This window comes from Lissotriton helveticus, chromosome 5_1, assembly GCF_964261635.1.
Source record: "Lissotriton helveticus chromosome 5_1, aLisHel1.1, whole genome shotgun sequence".
NCBI classification, from domain to species: Eukaryota; Metazoa; Chordata; class Amphibia; order Caudata; family Salamandridae; genus Lissotriton; species Lissotriton helveticus.
Window position 1 is genome coordinate 1,273,348,637 of NC_136065.1, and position 19,980 is coordinate 1,273,368,616.

At 45.6% G+C, this 19,980-nt stretch overlaps 1 protein-coding gene across 1 annotated transcript in view; it reads right to left on the reverse strand.

Annotated features, from left to right (window-relative positions):
• Positions 1-14,924, reverse strand: part of LOC144755295 (uncharacterized) — a 68,492-nt gene extending 53,568 nt beyond the window's left edge. Inside the window, exons 1-2 of the mRNA XM_078644083.1 lie at positions 14,783-14,924; positions 12,910-13,486 (exon numbers count right to left, since the gene is read on the reverse strand). Coding sequence (XP_078500209.1) covers positions 12,910-13,479 — 570 coding nt within the window. The 5' untranslated portion in view covers positions 13,480-13,486; positions 14,783-14,924. The remainder of the gene's footprint in view (positions 1-12,909; positions 13,487-14,782) is intronic.
• Positions 14,925-19,980: the final 5,056 nt, after the last annotated feature.

Consider the following 19,980-nt stretch of genomic DNA (forward strand, 5'->3'; position numbering starts at 1 on the left):
TGAATCAGATAAGGGTGGACATTTCCAGAATGACATACTGGCTGAACTTTGTAAGGCCTTTGGAATAAGGCAGAAACTCCATTGTGCATACCACCCAGAGGCTTCTGGAATAGTGGAACAAGTAAATGGAACTATCAAAAACAGACTAGCAAAACTGACAGATGCTACTGGCATGACCTGGGTGAAGGCCCTGCCCCTGGTCCTGATGGGACTGAGAAGTGTTCCAGACCGCAAGACAGGCCTAAGTCCCCATGAAATCATTATGGGAAGAGTGATGAGACAAGCATGGGTGCCAGGAAGCAAATTGTTGAGCATTACTGATGATTTGGTGCTTGAATACTGCAGAAGATTGGGTGACCAAGTGCGTTCTATCTCTCGCCAGATTGGAGACGACGGCATCCTTAATCCAACGACTCCTCTCCACAACTTGGTTCCAGGAGACTGGGTCAAAATAAAGAAGCACACTCGATCAAGCTGTCTGGCACCAAGGTGGGGAAAGAAACGCCAAGTAATCCTGGTGACAACCACTGCAGTAAAAGTCGCAGGTGTTCCCCAGTGGATCCACGCCGGACACACCCAGAAGGTATTGCCAGACAAAGGATTTGAAGAACCAGGGCAACCAGCAGAGGACCCTGAAGAAGCCAGACCAGTAGCAACTGACAACGAGCAGCCCAGCACCAGTCAGGTTGCAGGAACAGCAGACGTTGGCCCAGGAATAGTTGACTGTGAACTGCCAAGAAACCAGCCTGCTGAAGAGGTCCAGGAAACTGAGCCAGGAGTAGCTGAAGACGAGCTGCCAAGCATATGGCCAGAAGAATGGATACCGATGATTGATCTGACCGAAGATCCTATCAGAACAAGAGAACGACTTAGTGAAGGTAGAGAGTGGACTAGTCAGGAAAAGCAAGGCACAGGCGAAGAACCTCAGCCACTTGAGATTAAAATCAAAACTGAGGAAGGAGAAGGTCAGACAGGGACAGAGCACGTGATTGATACAGATCAAGTGAACAAGACTGAACAAGTACCCGATACTGAACAAGTGCAGGATACAGAGCAAGTGTTTGATACTCCTCCACTAACTCCTGATGTGGATAAGGGACAGACTAGACATAGAGTAATAGTTCGAGCAGAAGAAAATCAAGAGATCGAAGTGCTTGAACAGGATCAGATAGGGTTAGAAAAACGGGTTCAGGAAACAGAAACAGAAACAGAGACAATTGAAAGCCAAAAACAAAATATTCCTGAACAAGGCCAGATTAGCAACCAGGCAGAAGAATTTGATGCTAGCCCTGGAACTAGTCAGATAAGGGAAGTAGGAGAAGAAAGTGGAGAAGAATTACCACAAGATAAAGAGAACAAGAGAATAAGAGAAGAAAGTGAAGTCCAAGTACCGACTAAGAGACTAAAGAAAAGAAACAACCTTGAGCCTCGGTTTGTAAAAAGATTGAGACTAAGGATAAAGACAGTGGAAGAAAAACGTGCAGAAGCAAGAAGAAGTGCTCGAATAGCAGAGCAAGAAGAAGACTCTTCCAAAAGAAGGAGTGAGCGAATAAAAAGACAAAACAAAAAGTACAAATCTCCTGAATGGACACTGGTTTTGGAAGAACTTGAAGATCTTGATATAACTGACGTAAGCGACGGAGAACCTGTCCCAGAGTACTCAGCTGAAGAGGAAGACGAGCCACCGTGAATTTGCACAAAGTAAGCTAGTTGTGTAAAAAGTAAAAAAGAGGGGTGAGAACACTCCTACTAAGCTAAAATGTCTGATTCAACAGTGAATGGTAGACCTAGTTGCAGCCGTTTTAAGACGTGTTGCAAGGTGTGTATATGTAGTGTAGTAGTGCTGATAGTTATCTGGATAGGATTAACAATTTTCATTCCCTTTGCTGTAAGTAAAGATACTAACATTGTCCCTACTGAAGTTGTAAATACTGACAATGAGGAGCTGACAACACAGAGTGTAGAAAGACATGAGAGAGCATTGAGACAAACTAAACGAGACTTAGAAGCATCAGATGAGAAAGGACTACATTACCATGGAATGAAAAATAGGACACATTTGAATGTTTTCGCAAACTTGTTAATACACTATGTAGAAACTATGGAAATTGAAGATTGCTATGTCTGCATGAAGCTACCTACTTCGGTGGCTGAAGGCGTGACATACCATCATCTGCCATTAACATATGGAATTTCCTGTAGCATTTTAGCTAGTTTATTTTACAAAAGGGGACCGTTACAGTATTATTACTCTAACAATGACGTGATCTTTTCTGAACTGCCTATACGTGGGAACTTGAATCCTGTACATACCAAAACTGACACCATAAGATATATGGGAGACTACTTTCTGACTATAGGGAACATTGACATAGCAGACGCACACAGAGATAACTTGACTTGTTCTTTGCGTGAGCAGGAAAAGATGTTCCTGAACATGGCAGAGAAAAGGAGAATTAAAATTCAGAAGAAGGCTAATGACGAAAGTCAGAAAAAGCCAAAGTGGGCAGAAAACATGGAAGGCACCTCATCTGGTGGAGCGGGTCCTGCTCTGTTGCTGGATTTTGAAAAGAAAGGCAAGCTATGTCTTCACCGCGAGAAGACTAGCTATTATAATAATGTTTTCATTGGTTCCAGTGAATGCGAACATAATTACAAGGTAATTGGAGGTTGGGGTTTCAAAAATGGGTCAGAGCCTGTGTTTCCTGGAATTTATTACATTTGTGGGGACAAGGCTTATTTCAAATTGCCGGATCACTGGTATGGGAGCTGCTACTTTGGCATTGTTTTCCCAAAAATATACCATGTGAATGGAAAAGCTGGAAGCAATGAAGATACTAATGGCTTAGTGCGTAGTAAAAGAGAAAGTATAGGTGAAATTATGGGTAGTATTTTCAGTGCACTGATACCTGGAGTGGGAGTGGTTCTGAACACGCACAGAATTTGCAAATTGTCTACTATAGTAGATGTGCTGTCTACTGAAACAGCTCATGGATTTCTGCTGGTCAATACCGAAATGGTTGCGATCAGATCAATGGTTTTACAAAATCGACTTGCTCTTGACACCTTATTAGCGAAAGAGGGCGGAGTCTGCCGGATGTTGAAGGCGCAACATTGTTGCACTTATATTCCGGATAAAAGTGTACAGATCAAAAGATATGTGAAAAACATTACTAATTTGGCAAAGGAACTCAAACCACTCGAGGTTGATAGTGCCTGGAAGAGACTGGTAGATGGTCTCTCAAATGTAGGTCATTGGCTTGCTAGCATAGGTAAAAGCTTATTATTCAAAATTCTGATGCCAATTGGTATTATAGGTCTTATTATACTTTCCATTTTCTTATGCTGTAAATACCGCAAGCGCACCAAAAAGCACGAGATAAATGCAAGAGGAGTGAAACGAAGTGTGGATGAGATGGAATTAGAGGAAGTGAATGATCAGATATACAAAAAGGTGAAGACTTCTCACCCTGCTAAAACTGAAAGAGAAAAGTTAGAACGGTTGCTGGAAGAAATAGAACTTTATAAAGTGTGAAAGAAAGTTGGCATCTGGTTCCATTATAATTTGTGATGATAGTAGATATCATCAAAGAGGGGATTGATGAAGCAAAGCTTTGCATATTTTGCGGCTTGCCGAAATCAAGAACCTCGTTTATGTATAACAAGGTAATAAATGTACGTCTTACTAACATTTATATTAAGTTTGAGTAAAGTTTATGACGCTTGCCTATGTGTATTTCTAATGAATTTAATTCATGTCCTCTAAAATGGCCGCCGCTTGTATTTTAGTTACTGCGCATGCGTCAGCCACACTCACGTGTCCTGACGCGTCTGCAGAAGTGGAGGGAAAGTTATGCGCATGCGTAATTCATAGCTGTGCTTATCATGTGGTACAGCTCGTGCCACTGCTCTTGTGTCCGTGTCAATGTAGCTAACATTTAATGCAATTAAGTTTATTTCTTGATGATGAGTTAAAAGTACAAACCCTGTGATGTGTTTTCATAATGACATTATTATGTATTAATTTGTTTTCGCTTACTTTTCATGTACCGCGGGAAATGGGGGTCTGAGTGAGAGGAGAGCCATATTGGAGGTCCCTTCTGCGCCTGTGCGACATTCGGCAGCACGAGGGACCTTGGCTGATGGAACATAGCCAGCTGGCAGTGATGGGCGAGATGCTCCTGAGAAAGTCACCTCTGCCCTGCGAGAACAGCGAATGTGGCTCCTTATGTGATACATTGTTATATTGCGCTACAGTTAGCTCATGGGAACCCCAAATCTGCTAGGCGGTACCCAAATATGTTAATGAAGGCTTCAATTCGCGTATTGTGATTGGTGTGTTACCCAAACCCTACCTTAGGACCAATTGAAATTGAGGGATTCTGACACTTTGCAACATTGGGGGGTGGTACACTGTCCCCAAACTGTATATCTACCCTGGGTTCACCTAGTGAACCGTCCGACTTGTCTGGTTTAGCTGACCTGTCACTGACCCAACGCACTCAATAGGTGACTGAAGATACAGAGCGCTGCGGAGCACTCTGTCCGAATTTGACCATAGGCTAAGGTTCTACTGAACCTTAAAGTGCTGGCAAGGCACTTAGCTGGGAGTTCGCTGACCCAATCGGGGTCTTGATCGATAGCTGCAGAGCGGGTGGAGCGCAGGCGTTGCTTCCGAACTGTGGGTTCCGGTCCTATCCTGAAGAGGGTCCTGTCCTGAGGGTTTGCCGTCCTGTCCTGAGGGTCCTGTCCTGATTCCTTTTTCCGAGGGTATCCTGTCCTGTCCTGGGTGTCCATTCTGCACCTGCTGTCCTTTGAGGGTTATCCTTCCTTGAGGGTTTCCTGTCCTTAACTGACCCGTGGCCAGGGTTTGGTTTCCACACCTATTCTAGGTAAATATTACTCTGAACCTCTTGAAATTCTTGCACCTTCTGAATTTCTAACTTTTGCTTAAATAAAGTTCAACATTGCATATGTTATATTTCCATGCCTTTCCGCAAACTATTGAACAGTCATTTATAATTTTGCAAAGTTATTCCTATGTCTTCTCATTTGTTAGAAATTATATTTTGCATAGCAGTGTGTCATTTTCTGATATGGTCTAGAACTTCGTTGCCTAGTTTGTTCAAAGGCCCTTTCACCTTAAGTGAAGCGTGTTATTCATTATAAGTTCTTCTATAGTCACACACACTTAGTCTATCCCTGTCTAGATAATACTGACTTATATAGTATTTTCTCGTTACATTTTATTTAGTACCTTGATGATTACTCTGTCATTATTTCTTTCTGCCTATGTGATTTACATTATCTTGGTTATTGATTGCCTTATTTTACTGTACCTCATGCAAGAAAATATTGAACTTTAGATAAACATTTTAAAACTTCCAGTTGTCCGTGATCATTTAAACAGTATTTGAATGTTATTGGTTGGGTTTGTATTTTGCTGCTTTTCCTTTACAGCTAGCTCCCTGATTCATTGTGGTCATTAGGCACCCGCATCGGTGGATGGTAAGTCGGGTGCACCGAAATTTGGTAGCAGGGAACACACACACACCAACTTGATAGAGCTCGTGAAGTCACCTGATCGATGTATATGGTGGTTTGAAAAGTATATGGGCCCTGAAGCCGGAAACGGCGAAAACAGTTGGTCGGGTGGCCTCGCGCGCTCTATCAATAGCACTCAGAAATGAATATATACACCTAAAAAAAACAGACCTGTTGGTTTTGCAGATGCTTTTAGCAATATCAGATGAATGTGAAACAATTATTATATTTGTAGTTTGTGAAATTACTACTCAAGTTAGTTAGCAATGAGAATTGCAAATGTATCAATTATGAAATTATGAAACTCAAACAGTGGTAGAGTCAGAAATAGGTAGAGGACCTCGGATTATCTCAATCAGTTATTTTCTCCCCTTCAGACTAATATTCTCTACAATCACTATTAGACAAGTTCATCCTTTCTCTCCACAAGCACTGTAGGTGTCTAGAAATACCACCCAACAGAGACTGCATGAGGAAGATCAAACTTGAATGACAAAATATCCTAGTTTGCAAATGTTTTACAAATAATTATAGCTCTGCCATATTTGCCACATAATACATCATCAGTTGCATAATCTGATGGTTCTAAATAAAAGAAATGTGTAGCTCAAACGGATCAAAACACGTGACTTGTGTTGCTGTGAAGTAGAAGGCCCTTTACAAAGGTTGACTGGTCACTGTTGTCACTGCTGCACTTGTATGTTTAACTGGTATTAATGAGGCAAAAGCTTTGCAGAGACTGTTATTATGTGTAAAAAAGTCAAAATAATAAAGTATCCGAAAATGTACCACACAATATGCTGCAGCCTTTCTTTGCTGCATAATTTAGTCAACACTGCAACATAATTTTGTACTCAATTGCTGCATAATTGCAGTGGCCCCAAAGCAGGCAGCACATGTTAAAAGTGATTGTGCAAGAAGCAGAGAGACAGTGAAGTTTGCGCACTATGAGGCCTATGTATGGGAATGGGGACGCAGGGCAGCACAGCAAGTTATTTTGCTGTGCTGCCCTGCGTCACAGGAAAAGGGCAGAATGCACCGTATTTATCCAATATAGTCAATTTCTGTCTTTTCCCCCTGCACTGGCGCTGTTTCGTCAGCCTAGCGCCAATGCAGGCACACTGTTGCATGCAGGATTGTTTTTGTGCAGAAAGGGGCACCTTCCTGCACAAAAACAATCCTAAGAGGTTTTTCCTCTCTCTAAATGTGCTGCACCTATAGAAAGAGAAAAAACAGGGAGAAATAAAGATATTACTCCTAGTTGTGCCTCCCTTGGGGAGGCGTAAGATTTTGATACATTCCCAGGTTCACAAGTCCTTGTAAATCTAGGAATGCATCAAAAACCATGGGAGTTGCATGGGAACACCCACCACAATACGTCCATTGTGCAGACGAAGACAAAGCGGTGATTTGTGCTTTGTCGCATTACTCCATATTTATGAAACAATTCAACTCCATGCAAAGTTGCAATGAGTGGCTTCATAAATATGACTTGGAGATTTGTGTCATGCATTTACCATGATGCATGGTCCTCGTAAATTTGCCCCTTAGTTTTATGTGCGTGCAAATCCTGCATTGTCGATCCCTTGTGAGTTTCACTACTATTGCTGGAACAAAGCCAATGGAGGCACCAATGGGTGAGACGGACTGGCCTCAAGGGTCCTGTAACCTCAGTGACAAAGTCTCTGTTTAGCTAGGGTGTGATGCTTCGCAGGCCTGCCTGCAAGACTGAAGATGAACTTCAGTATGGATTGTGGTGGACAGGGCTTCAAGGTTAATCCACCCTGGCCACCGGAAGGGTCCACCTGCTGGTGCTAAGAGACTAGGGCTTCTATGGCCTAGGGAGGCCTTCTATGGTCTAGTAGGGGAATATGCTCCCTCGGGAGAGTGGTCTGGTCATGAAGCCTGATCCTGGTTCCCCAGTTTCAAATTTGGTAGCTCTGGCTATAGTGCTATTTCCCCCCCCCCCCAACACTTTTCTGCCCCACTGAGATAAACTTGCACTGCCTTCAGCTACAACCCAATTTTGCCCAGTTATAAACACCTGGGTGTGACTCCATTTTTGAGAGTGAGAAGTGAGTCATTGTGCTGGACAGTCCTGCTAGTTTTGTTACTGTGGGTCGGTTTTGCAGCCCCCAGTAACAAAACCAGTCTCTCACCCCTCAGGCCTCCTGCCTCCCACCCGATGCCCATTACGCCAATCTTGCCTTGGTGCCTGGGCCTATTTGTTTTCACAGTCCGACCCTGGATGGGGTATACAAGGGGTTCAGGTGCTCGGGTGTCACAGAACTAGACATCTAGGGCTGCTTTTTATTTCATATCCTTAAAAAGGTAAAGAGTATTTTTGAAAAGACCACATCTCTGAACACAGACAGGGCAGCATAAAACATTTTTTATAAATTAAAATAAGGAAAACAGCTGATAAGACATTAAATGTTTTCTACAGTTATTTTTAGGTTTTGGCTAGGAAGCGCTTGCGCTGTCTCTTCAAGACATGCTGTAGTGAGGTATAGATTTGAAGCTGTATCCACACTCCGCCCCTATTTTGTATTGTTTTTTTGACTGTCCTTTGTAAATGTTGGGATTTGATTTGTTAATAGGCTTATTGGTCCCTCCTTAGTACCTCCCGGTCTCCTGTTGTTACCTACCATCAGGACTGCCCCTCTTACATGTGTCCCTGCATTCTACCTTTCATTAAGAGGTTGGATGCACTTTTTACTTAATTCCCGTCTTGCTGAAGCAGGCAGGTCAGAGGGCATAGAAATGGCACCCTTCTTGTTTGTATTTCCAGCCGCGCACCATGCACGCTTTCGCTTTAATAATGCCTGCCACTTACTTTAAATACATTCGTGGGATGTCTGCTTCGAAGCCAGTTGTTGTTTCGCGCTCCACCGGCCGGCTTTGTCAATGGCGGCCGCGTGTTTATTGTTGTATAGCGCTTTTACCTTATTTAGTTTTAAAGCTAAGGATAGTTATTTGCATAGCTGCTAGTAGTAAAAGAAATGTTTTGAGGCATTGCACGTCCATGCATACGAATAATGATAACGCACGTACTGTTATATATTCTTACATTGAGTAGCATTGTGGTTTAAATAAATGCGACACAAAAGATACTTGTATAATACACACCTGAATTCTTGTATTTCAGAGTGCTCTCAAATGCAATGGGGAAAAAAGAAGCACTGTCAAATAAAATATTTGACTAGGATCAAACAGTTTGGTCAAGTGAGGAAGCCAGGAAAATTCCTCGGTTTTCTGATTTCACATTGTGCCATTCATCCTCTAGATTGGCATCTATATCCCCCTCCTGTACTTATTCTGAGGTCAATGTGTTTTTCTTTCATTCTTGGCGCTTTAGGTTAGTGTGGTGGCAGACAGAAGCAACATCAAAGCTGAGAACTCATTTTGGGATGAAGGGTCAAAGAGTACCTCTGGCTCGAGATTTCAGTGTCTCGCCTATCTCTGATTACTGAAGGGTCATCAGACACTTGCACGCCTCCTTTGTAAATTAGATCTTGCCAGCACTAAAGGTGAACCAAAGTGATCCCAACAAGGCGCACCCAGATGTAAATAAGGGTACCCTTTGCCTTAACACTAATGCCATGTTACAGCCACAGGCACAAAGGCAAAGAGTCGCCCCCTGTGAGAGGGTCAAGAAGGTTTCAGGGCACCAGATTGCAGGCAGGTGGCATCGATGCTTCCATCTGCAGGGGAATATCTGCCCCCTTTGAGATGTATCCTGGGCATCCACCTGCAATGATAGACAGACCAGCAACTTCAAATATCAGGTCTGCCTTTCACTAATGTGCTGTTCACAATGCAGGTGTGAGTTAGTGGCGGCACTCCAAACACCGCAATGAATGTGTAAGGGCGCAGTGTGCCGTTTGTGCCTGGTGTACCCAGTTAATATACACCACAGCACAGAGAGGGGCAGTGCATCCTATATATGGCCATGGTGTATCCGATCTTGCACATGTGTTAAATGGAGCACTAACCCCTGCGTTCTCCTTTAGGAGCAGTGCACCTGAGGTGATGTGGTTTGCCACATTTTTACCCTGTGCAAGTGTGGTTTGTGGAACTGAATGGACCGCCATTTACCTAATCTTAAAAAATTAATAAGGTGCCCCTCGTCATTTTACCACTGCAGAGAACTAGGGAAGCACTGCTTCAGGTTAATCCATCGGGTAGGCAGGTTAGTGTTAAGCCTTTTAATTTTTGTGAGGGTGTGACTGCAGCACGTGCAACTTTAGCTGTCGGGTGGAGAAATTACTAAAGTATTGCATGGTATAGCCAACATGATAGCTCAAGGTCCTCACTAAAGTATTGCATGGTATAGCCAACATGATAACTCCGGTCCTCACTGTTTTGTTTATTACTATCATTAAGGCGTAAAATGGAAACCTGCCTCAAACCTTTCCCTACTGAAACAAGCACTTGCAATGCAATAGGTCTCCCAGTTGTGAGAGTTTAAACTATTTGCATTGTAAATGCCAATGCCTTTTATTTACGTGTTGGTTTTTAAAACATAAATAAAAGGCATTGTCATTTATAATAGCAATAGCTTAAACCTTCGCAAATGCGAGACCTATTTCATTGCAAATGCTTGTTTTTAAAAGCGCCAACGTTTGGGCACAGTTTGTCACAAATTCCACACCTGGACTTTCCTTGTGGCGCCATCAGTCTGATGTGACTATTGAATTGTTCACAGTGGGGGCAGGCAGGGGGGCCGTTACTAAATGAGGTGTAAATCACTGCAGGAGCTGGGCCATCAAAGGAAGCCGTTTTCACTGCTGATTGATTACTCCTCCAGTGAAACACTTCTCCTACAGTGTTGGGCAGGCTCCTGGGCCCAGATACAGAGGGGAAGGGGAGGAGGTCGTGGCGACTTCAGAGGCCTTCCTCAATCTTTATCATACAGGGCTGGACCATCTCGCAATACTTTTTTCATTCAGACCATCCCTGCCGTCTCGGGTCGCATTTTTAAAATAAAGAAGTAGGGGAACGGACTGTGTTGAATGTAAAAAGTAGGGGCACGCTGTGCCCTTCCGTCCCCGCCCACTTCTATCACTGATTAAAACAGAGGAGGCAACTTGATTTGGTTTTCAGGGAGATGGGATGGAGAGTTTGGCATGAGATGGGCGAGCAGAAATACACAAGGGGGTACTATAGGTCTACAAAAGCTGGTGTGTGCCTACTCTTTAGACAATACACATGCTAAAGATCGTGTGTGCAAAAAGGTGTGAGAGAGAAGTCAGAAGAGGGAAGAAAAAGAGACCCATCAGCCCACCCGTTGGCGGAGCTTCATCATTTGGGATTTTGGTATTATTTGCTGGTACCAGCCAGGCTCCTCACTAAGTTATTATGAGGAAGCACTGGCATCCAGTCCACCAATGAAAACCAGCCACGGAAAGAAGATGTAAAGGCTGTGGGAAAGAAAAGTTGCAGTGCTCAAACAAAATTTGTAAAGGTTGTGTGATGTCTAAAATTGTCTAGTATAGTGCCAAAAGAAACGACTTTATTGGGGAGGCCACCATACTGTCAAGATTAAAATAGAAAGGCAGAGTGTATGATAGTATTGGAAACAAATACTGCTATCAAATGATGTGTTCATTGGTCAACATGTTTCAGCCAATAAATGGCTTTCTTCAGGACCTATAAATGGAAACACTATTGCAACGGTGAAATGTGCTCAGGTAAATGAGACCCCGCTCTGTCTGTCGGTACATCCAAACCCTTCCTGAGCCGAGGGGAAGGAGGGGTTTGGAGGTACCGACGGACAGAGCGGGGCCTCATTGAACTGAGCAGAGCGCCAGGCTAGGTGAGGCGATTCCCAAACAGATTTTGGGAGAAGGTACTATGGAACCATGACTTCATATTTACCATTCGAAACATCAACCAGTTGGTAGGTTTCTTGGTATGCATGGTTTATGACTAAAGTTCTAATATCACTGTACACATTTAACCGTTGCAGTAGTGTCATTTATAGGTCCTGAAGAAAGCCATTTATTGTCTGAAACATGTTGTCCAATGAACACATCATTTGATAGCAGTATTTGTTTCCAATACTATCATACACTTTGCCTTTCTATTTTAATCTTGACAGTATGGTGGCCTCCCCAATAAAGTCGTTTCTTTTGGCACTATACTAGACAATTTTAGACATCACACAACCTTTACAAATTTTGTTTGAGCACTGCAACTTTTCTTTCCCACAGCCTTTACATCTTCTTTCCGTGGCTGGTTTTCATTGGTGGACTGGATGCCAGTGCTTCCTCATAATAACTTAGTGAGGAGCCTGGCTGGTACCAGCAAATAATACCAAAATCCCAAATGATGAAGCTCCGCCAACGGGTGGGCTGATGGGTCTCTTTTTCTTCCCTCTTCTGTCTTCTCACTTCTCTCTCACACCTTTTTGCACACACGATCTTTAGCATGTGTATTGTCTAAAGAGTAGGCACACACCAGCTTTTGTAGACCTATAGTACCCCCTTGTGTATTTCTGTTAGTTAGATTAGGGGATAGGGTACTATTGGGTCTTTAATCCTTGTTTCCCCACGGACCCTCCCTAATTTTGTTTTTTGCCATGAGATGGGCGAGCCCATATTGTTAAGAAAGTTCAGAGGAGGCAGCCTGCTTTGCAAAGCATGCAGCTATCATTAGTGAAGCAAGTGCAGCTGCATTGAGGCCCATGGGTGCAAGGGGCTCCCAGCACTCCAATTATGGGAAGTTGTGCTTTTGGTCATTTCTGTTTTTGTTTGATGCATTTATAAGTCTCATATATAGTGTGAATTATGAGCTACAGAAAAGCACCCCTGAAATGATCTCATACCCCCCGCCTCATGCCACCATCTTGTCATAAAGTTTAGGAGGGAGGCCTGGCTTCAAAATATTTTGCTTATGGGGGCTCAGTGCAAAATAAATGTGAAGACCTCTGGTCTAGACCGAAGGCCCGACCCTGCAGTCTTGGCCAAAGCCCACTTGGGGTACCTGTGTTCAATGCAGGACGTGCAGAAGGCCGGACTGACCATGCATATCAAGCGGACTCACATAGAAGTGGGCTCTGGGCTCAGTCATCACTGCATTAAGGGCAGGTATGATTGCATTGCTCTCCATAGCTGGCAAATTCAATTAGTTGTATGCTGTATATTGTAATCATATTATCCACTTTACTGTACATGCGTGATGAGAAACCACTGCATATCATCACTGTAACTTCTCTTCACCTCATGAGTGGCTCCATTTCACTGCTACCCCCTCCCCCCCCCCCGTGTTTCCAGACTAGCCTCATTTCACTGTGCCATTGTCCTCAGAGTTTCTCCTACCTCTGACCCGAAGCCCCCTGGCTCTTCCTCCCCTCTATCTCACCTCTGCTTCAAACACTGCCGGGGCGGCTTCCAACCCCTCTCCGGGGCTCAGTCCGTTCTCTCTTTCTGCCTCCCCAGAGGCCCTCCAGTTCTTGAGCTTGGTCAGCACCTCCCTGACCTCTGCTTCCAGAGCCCCCAGGGTGATGTCCTTGACCGGCACGGAGGTCTCTCTGGCTTCCCCCTCCGGTGGAACGGGTGCCCCCTGGTTCTTCAGTGCCTCCAGCTCCTTCCGCAGCTCTTGCACTTCCTGCGTCAGGTCCGCCACCTCCTGCTTCAGACCCCGGGCCTCCTTCTTGGCCCGGTGCCGCTCCGCATTGGCCCGGGCCCAGCGCTCCTTCCACTTGCTCGCACACTCGGCCCACCAGTGCAGAGTCTTCTCCATGTTCGTGGCCACGAGCTTGGCCTCGGCGAGCTCGCGCCGGCATCGCTCGTGGTCGCGCGGGAAGGAGCTCTCGGGGGGCGGTGAGGAGGGCTGCCCGCTGGGCCGCGCAGTATCCAAGCCCGACAGGCTCGGAGGCGGCTTGCTCCGCCCACTCCTGTGGGTGTCCCAGTGGCGGCTTTTGATGCTCATGGCAGATCTGGAAGAGACATGTGAGGCCATTAGGTTTCCAGAAGCAAGCCGTGAGGTCACCACATGATCTGGTCACACTGGTCGGTGGTGTATGGATCTGAGAGACAATATGCGTGTCTAATGTGCGTAATGTGACGATCAGAGTGGCATTATCTGCAGCATGAGACTGCTATGGGCAATCTGGCGCCATGATGGGCTGTCTACTGATACTAGACAGTGTGAGGATATAGGCACGTTTAGGGTGCTAGCCTCAGAGTGTATACAAAAACGGAGCTGAGACTAGTACTATATAGAGCCTGGTAGAGCTATGGGCAGTGATCTAAATAATATATAGCACCTTAGAGTATTATCTGCGAGTGAGATATGAAGTCTGAGTGCACTATTTAGGCCTGGTGATAATACCTTCGGCCTTAGTGTACTCGTGTTGCCTAAAGGTGCCAGCCACTGTCTGTGTGAAGTGGAGACAGCCTGGGTGCACGGTGTGATGTCTAGGTGCACAGAGACAGCTCCACAGACCTACAAACAGTATCCAGAAGCTGGAAGGCACGGGGCACTGTAACCCCTCCCAGAAGCAAGAGACAGCCTGAGAGCCCTAGAGAGCCTGTGGACGCTTCAGGGACTGTGAGGATTCTCCCTACTGTATACACTCAGAATACTACACACAGTCCAGGAGATAACTGGCGTACCATAGGACGCCTGAGGCCATATGTCATATGTGAGGGCTATAGGAAGTCTAGCAATACTCAACATAGACGGCACTACAGAGAGGACCTTTCGGCCAGGTCCATGCTGTACAAATGCTACATACATAAAAAACATACATGCATACATACAAATACACACACATGCATACATACATACATTTAAACTGAGACTACTCCTGATTGACCGTATTAGCATAGAGAGCCTGAGACGGAAACAGGCAAAGTGAGAGCGTTACGGACAACATGAGATCATTCTAGACAGCCCTCGAGTACTTTACACAGTGACACCCATACACTGCACGAGAATCCCGTGAACAACTAGAACACCACCGTCTGAGGGCACTGAGGGCGCTGTCTGTGTGCCCTCACTGAGACAGCTCTGGGGGCACCATGCGAGTACCTGATCAGGGTGCAATACACCCCCCACCCCTCCCCGGCTTCTGTGCCTCGACACCACTGCACCTGACGCATTAACACGCCCACCGGCCTCCCACTCTTGCGCAATCTTCACACAGTCGGAGAGAGGGCAGGTCTGTTGGACTTAACACTTGCTTTTTTATTTTCACGAAATGCTTTAAAACTTAAGAAGTCTTCCTTACCTGGGAATGTCAGAGACAGGGAGAGAAAGCGGAGCCGGAACAAGTGCAGTCGGACAGGTTTATCTCGGGACTGAGGACAAACACCACACCCGCAGCTTGCACCACCCCCACCCGCCGTGTACAGAGTTCAGTGGTGAGCACCGCCTACCAAAGCAAAGCAGAGCTCACACACCACCCTACAGTGCGCCGAGGAGAGGACAGGGACACCGCCGCCCCCCGCACAAGTGGAATAATACGTGAGCACCACAGCACAGTGCACCGAGGGAGAACAGCACACAAGGGGACAGGAAAGAAGCACCCTGAGCGAGTCTAACACACACGGAACATTGAACACTGCACCCTCCCTCAGATACGTGTGCAGGCAAACGTGCACTGAGGGACTAATACTGCACACGTGCAGTGAGAAAAGAACAGCACTGAACATGTGTAATGAGGGGTACACTGCACACTATTCCACAGGAACACGGAGGCGAGGCCAGCGCCACACAGGTGTAAAAACACGGACGCGAGGCCAGCACAAAACAGGTGTATAAACACGGGAGCGAGACGAGCACCGCACAGGTGTAAAAACATGGAGGCGAGGTCAGCACCACACAGGAGTAATAACACAGAGGAAATACCAGCACCACACAGGAGTAATAACAGAGGAAATACCAGCACCACACAGGTGCAAAAACACGGAGGTGAGACCAGCACCACTTAGGTGTAAAAACACGGAGGCGAGACTAGCAACATACAGGTTTAAAATCACTGAGGCAAGACCAGTACGGCACAGGTGTAAAAATACTAAGGCGAGACCAGCACTGCACAGGTGTGAAAACATTGAGGTGAGACCACCACACAGGTGTAAAAACACAGAGGAGAGACCAGCACCATACAGGTGTAAAAACACTGAGGCGAGACCAGCGCCACGCAGGTGTAAAAACACTGAAGAGACCAGCACCATGCAGGTGTAAAAACACTGAGGTGAGACCAGCACCAAGCTGGTGTAAAACACTGAGGCAAGACGAGCACCACACAGATGTAAAAACACTGAGGCAAGACAAGCACCACACAGATATAAAAACACTAAGGCGAGACCAGTTCCCTACAGGTGTAAAAACGCTGAGACGAGGCAAGCACCACACAGGTATAAAAACAATGAGGCGAGACCAGCACCACGCTGGTGTAAAACACTGAGGCGAGACTAGTACCATACAGATATAAAAACACTAAGGCGAGACCAGTTCCCTACAGGTGTAAAAACGCTGAGACGAGGCAAGCACCACACAGGTATAAAAACAATGAGGCGAGACCAGCACCACGCTGGTGTAAAACACTGAGGCAAGACGAGCACCACACATGTGTAAAAACACTAAGGCGAGACCAGCTCCATACAGGTGTAAAACACAGAGATGAGACAAGCACCACACAGGTATAAAAACAATGAGGTGAGACCAGCACCACGCTGGTGTAAAACACTGATTATTTACAACAAGGGGTGGTGAGGGACAGAGTCTCTGAATTAAGCAGAATACTCTCACCCAGTCAAGAGATCAGGGCTAGATCCAACACCGTTTTTTAGCTCACTGCACCATCCCAGTTTCAGAACCTGGCTGTATGCAAATTAGTCTGTTCCTGTCCCAGTGCATGATGGGAACAGGGCAAACCAAACTACAAAAGCCAATTCTTACACTGGGAAGGAAACAAGCTTCCGGGGACCGGTTTCTGGCATTGCAGCCGTCTTCGGCCCGGCTTGCTTGAATCCTGATGGTGCAATGAGCAAGGGACTCATGTCTGAGTATACCCTTCCACGCTTAGGGTGGACAAAATTATTTACAACAAGGGGTGGTGAGGGACAGAGTCTCTGAATTAAGCAGAATACTCTCACCCAGTCAAGAGATCAGGGCTAGATCCAACACCGTTTTTTAGCTCACTGCACCATCCCAGTTTCAGAACCTGGCTGTATGCAAATTAGTCTGTTCCTGTCCCAGTGCATGATGGGAACAGGGCAAACCAAACTACAAAAGCCAATTCTTACACTGGGAAGGAAACAAGCTTCCGGGGACCGGTTTCTGGCATTACAGCCGTCTTCGGCCCGGCTTGCTTGAATCCTGATGGTGCAATGAGCAAGGGACTCATGTCTGAGTATACCCTTCCACGCTTAGGGTAGACAAAATTATTTACAACAAGGGGTGGTGAGGGACAGAGTCTCTGAATTAAGCAGAATACTCTCACCCAGTCAAGAGATCAGGGCTAGATCCAACACCGTTTTTTAGCTCACTGCACCATCCCAGTTTCAGAACCTGGCTGTATGCAAATTAGTCTGTTCCTGTCCCAGTGCATGATGGGAACAGGGCAAACCAAACTACAAAAGCTAATTCTTACACTGGGAAGGAAACAAGCTTCCGGGGACCGGTTTCTGGCATTACAGCCGTCTTCGGCCCGGCTTGCTTGAATCCTGATGGTGCAATGAGCAAGGGACTCATGTCTGAGTATACCCTTCCACGCTTAGGGTGGACAAAATTATTTACAACAAGGGGTGGTGAGGGACAGAGTCTCTGAATTAAGCAGAATACTCTCACCCAGTCAAGAGATCAGGGCTAGATCCAACACCGTTTTTTAGCTCACTGCACCATCCCAGTTTCAGAACCTGGCTGTATGCAAATTAGTCTGTTCCTGTCCCAGTGCATGATGGGAACAGGGCAAACCAAACTACAAAAGCCAATTCTTACACTGGGAAGGAAACAAGCTTCCGGGGACCGGTTTCTGGCATTACAGCCGTCTTCGGCCCGGCTTGCTTGAATCCTGATGGTGCAATGAGCAAGGGACTCATGTCTGAGTATACCCTTCCACGCTTAGGGTGGACAAAATTATTTACAACAAGGGGTGGTGAGGGACAGAGTCTCTGAATTAAGCAGAATACTCGGTGTTGGATTTAGCCCTGATCTCTTGACTGGGTGAGAGTATTCTGCTTAATTCAGAGACTCTGTCCATCACCACCCCTTGTTGTAAATAGGTGTAAAACACTGAGGCAAGACGAGCACCACACATGTGTAAAAACACTAAGGCGAGACCAGCTCCATACAGGTGTAAAACACAGAGATGAGACAAGCACCACACAGGTATAAAAACAATGAGGTGAGACCAGCACCACGCTGGTGTAAAACACTGAGGCAAGACGAGCACCACACATGTGTAAAAACACTAAGGCGAGACCAGCTCCATACAGGTGTAAAACACAGAGATGAGACAAGCACCACACAGGTATAAAAACAATGAGGTGAGACCAGCACCACGCTGGTGTAAAACACTGAGGCAAGATGAGCAGCACACAGATGTAAAAACACTTGGATCACTTGGTTTTGCCTACGAGAGCCAGAATCGGGGAATACCATGGCTGCCTTGAGCCACGTAGGATAACTTTAAGGAAAAGTAATAGAGACCGAAGCCAGACAACAGATATTGAACACGCGACCTGGGATTTTCAAAATAAACCAGAGCCATGTTTGAGGGCTGCACGAATTTTATATTGTAGCCAAGTCACTAATACGTGATTGCGAGATCCGGGAAATTTAAGCATCCAGTTTTCTTCCCCACCCACAAAAAAAGAAACGTGTAAGGAGAGTAGTTCCGGCACGGAGGTGTAGAAACACCTTAAAGGTGTACTGTTTTTACCCCTGTCCTGATAAGGCCCAAGATATGTCGGGCTGAAATGCGTCAACTTTTTCTGGAGAAGCCCTACATAAATTGGAAAAACACAAAAAAAAGTGTGAGAGTACAAAAGATTAGAGAATGACTTATAAATTGTTGTCCATTGATGTACTCCCGGGTGATAAGACGGAGCGATCTCAAAACAGAATACTTTTGAGTACATATGAGTAGCATCTGTATTAATGAATAGGGTAATTAGGGATTTTGTGGCTATCCATAGGACTATTAGCTTGTGGTGAAATATTTTATTGGCTATTTGAAATCCTGCATTTAAGATTTTTTTCAATTGTTTTCAATTATATATAAAAAAATCAATTTGGAGAACTACAGTTTGTGCTGGTGACATTTATTTATATCAAATAAAGTTGAGAAGTTGACTCTGTAAAAGTATTAATTAATATTTTCCTATCCATGTAATGGGGATTTCAGTATTGATTCTGACGCATTCGCTTCTGTATCTACAGGTGTAAAACACTGAGGCAAGACGAGCACCACACAGATGTAAAAACACTAAGGCAAGACCAGCTCCATACAGGTGTAAAAACACTGAGACGAGACAAGCACCACACAGGTATAAAAACACTGAGGTGAGACCAGTACCACGCTGGTGTAAAACACTGAGGCAAGACGAGCACTAAACAGATGTAAAAACAATAAGGCAAAACCAGCACCATACAGGTGTAAAAACACTGAGACGAAACAAGCACCACACAGGTATAAAAACACTGAGGTGAGACCAGCACCACGTTGGTGTAAAAGACTGAGGCAAGACGAGCCCACACAGATGTAAAAACACTGAGGCAAGAACAGCACCACACCGTTGTAATCGAGACTCAGTGCTTACCTACAGGAATGCTGAGGTGAGACCAGCATCACACTGGTGTAAAAACACTTTGGAGAGACCAGCACCACACAGGAGTAAAAGCACTGAGGCGATACCAGCACCACACAGGTGTAGAAGTACTGAAGCAAGACCAGCACTACACAGGGGTAAAAACACGGAGGCGAGACCAGCACCACACAGGTGTAAAAACACTGAGGCGAGGCCAGCTCCATACATGTGTAATCATTGCTCAGGGCTAATCCACAGGAACACTGAGGAGAGACCAGCGCCTCACTGATGTAAAAACACTGAGGAGATACCAGCACCACACAGGCGTAAAAACACCGAGGCAAGACCAGCACCACGCTGGTGTAAAACACTGAGGCGAGACGAGCACCACACTGATGTAACAACACTGAGGCATGACCAGCACCACACCATTGTAATCAAGACTCAGTGCTTACCTACAGGAATACTGAGGTGAGACCAGCACCACACTGGTGTAAACACACTTTGAAGAGTCCAACACACGGGTCTAAAAGCACGGAGGCGAAACCAGCACCAGTACTGAGGCAAGACCAGCACCACACAGGGTTAAAAACACGGAGGCGAGACCAGCACGACACAGGTGTAAAAACACGGAGGCGAGACCAGCACCACACAGGTGTAATCGTGACTAAGG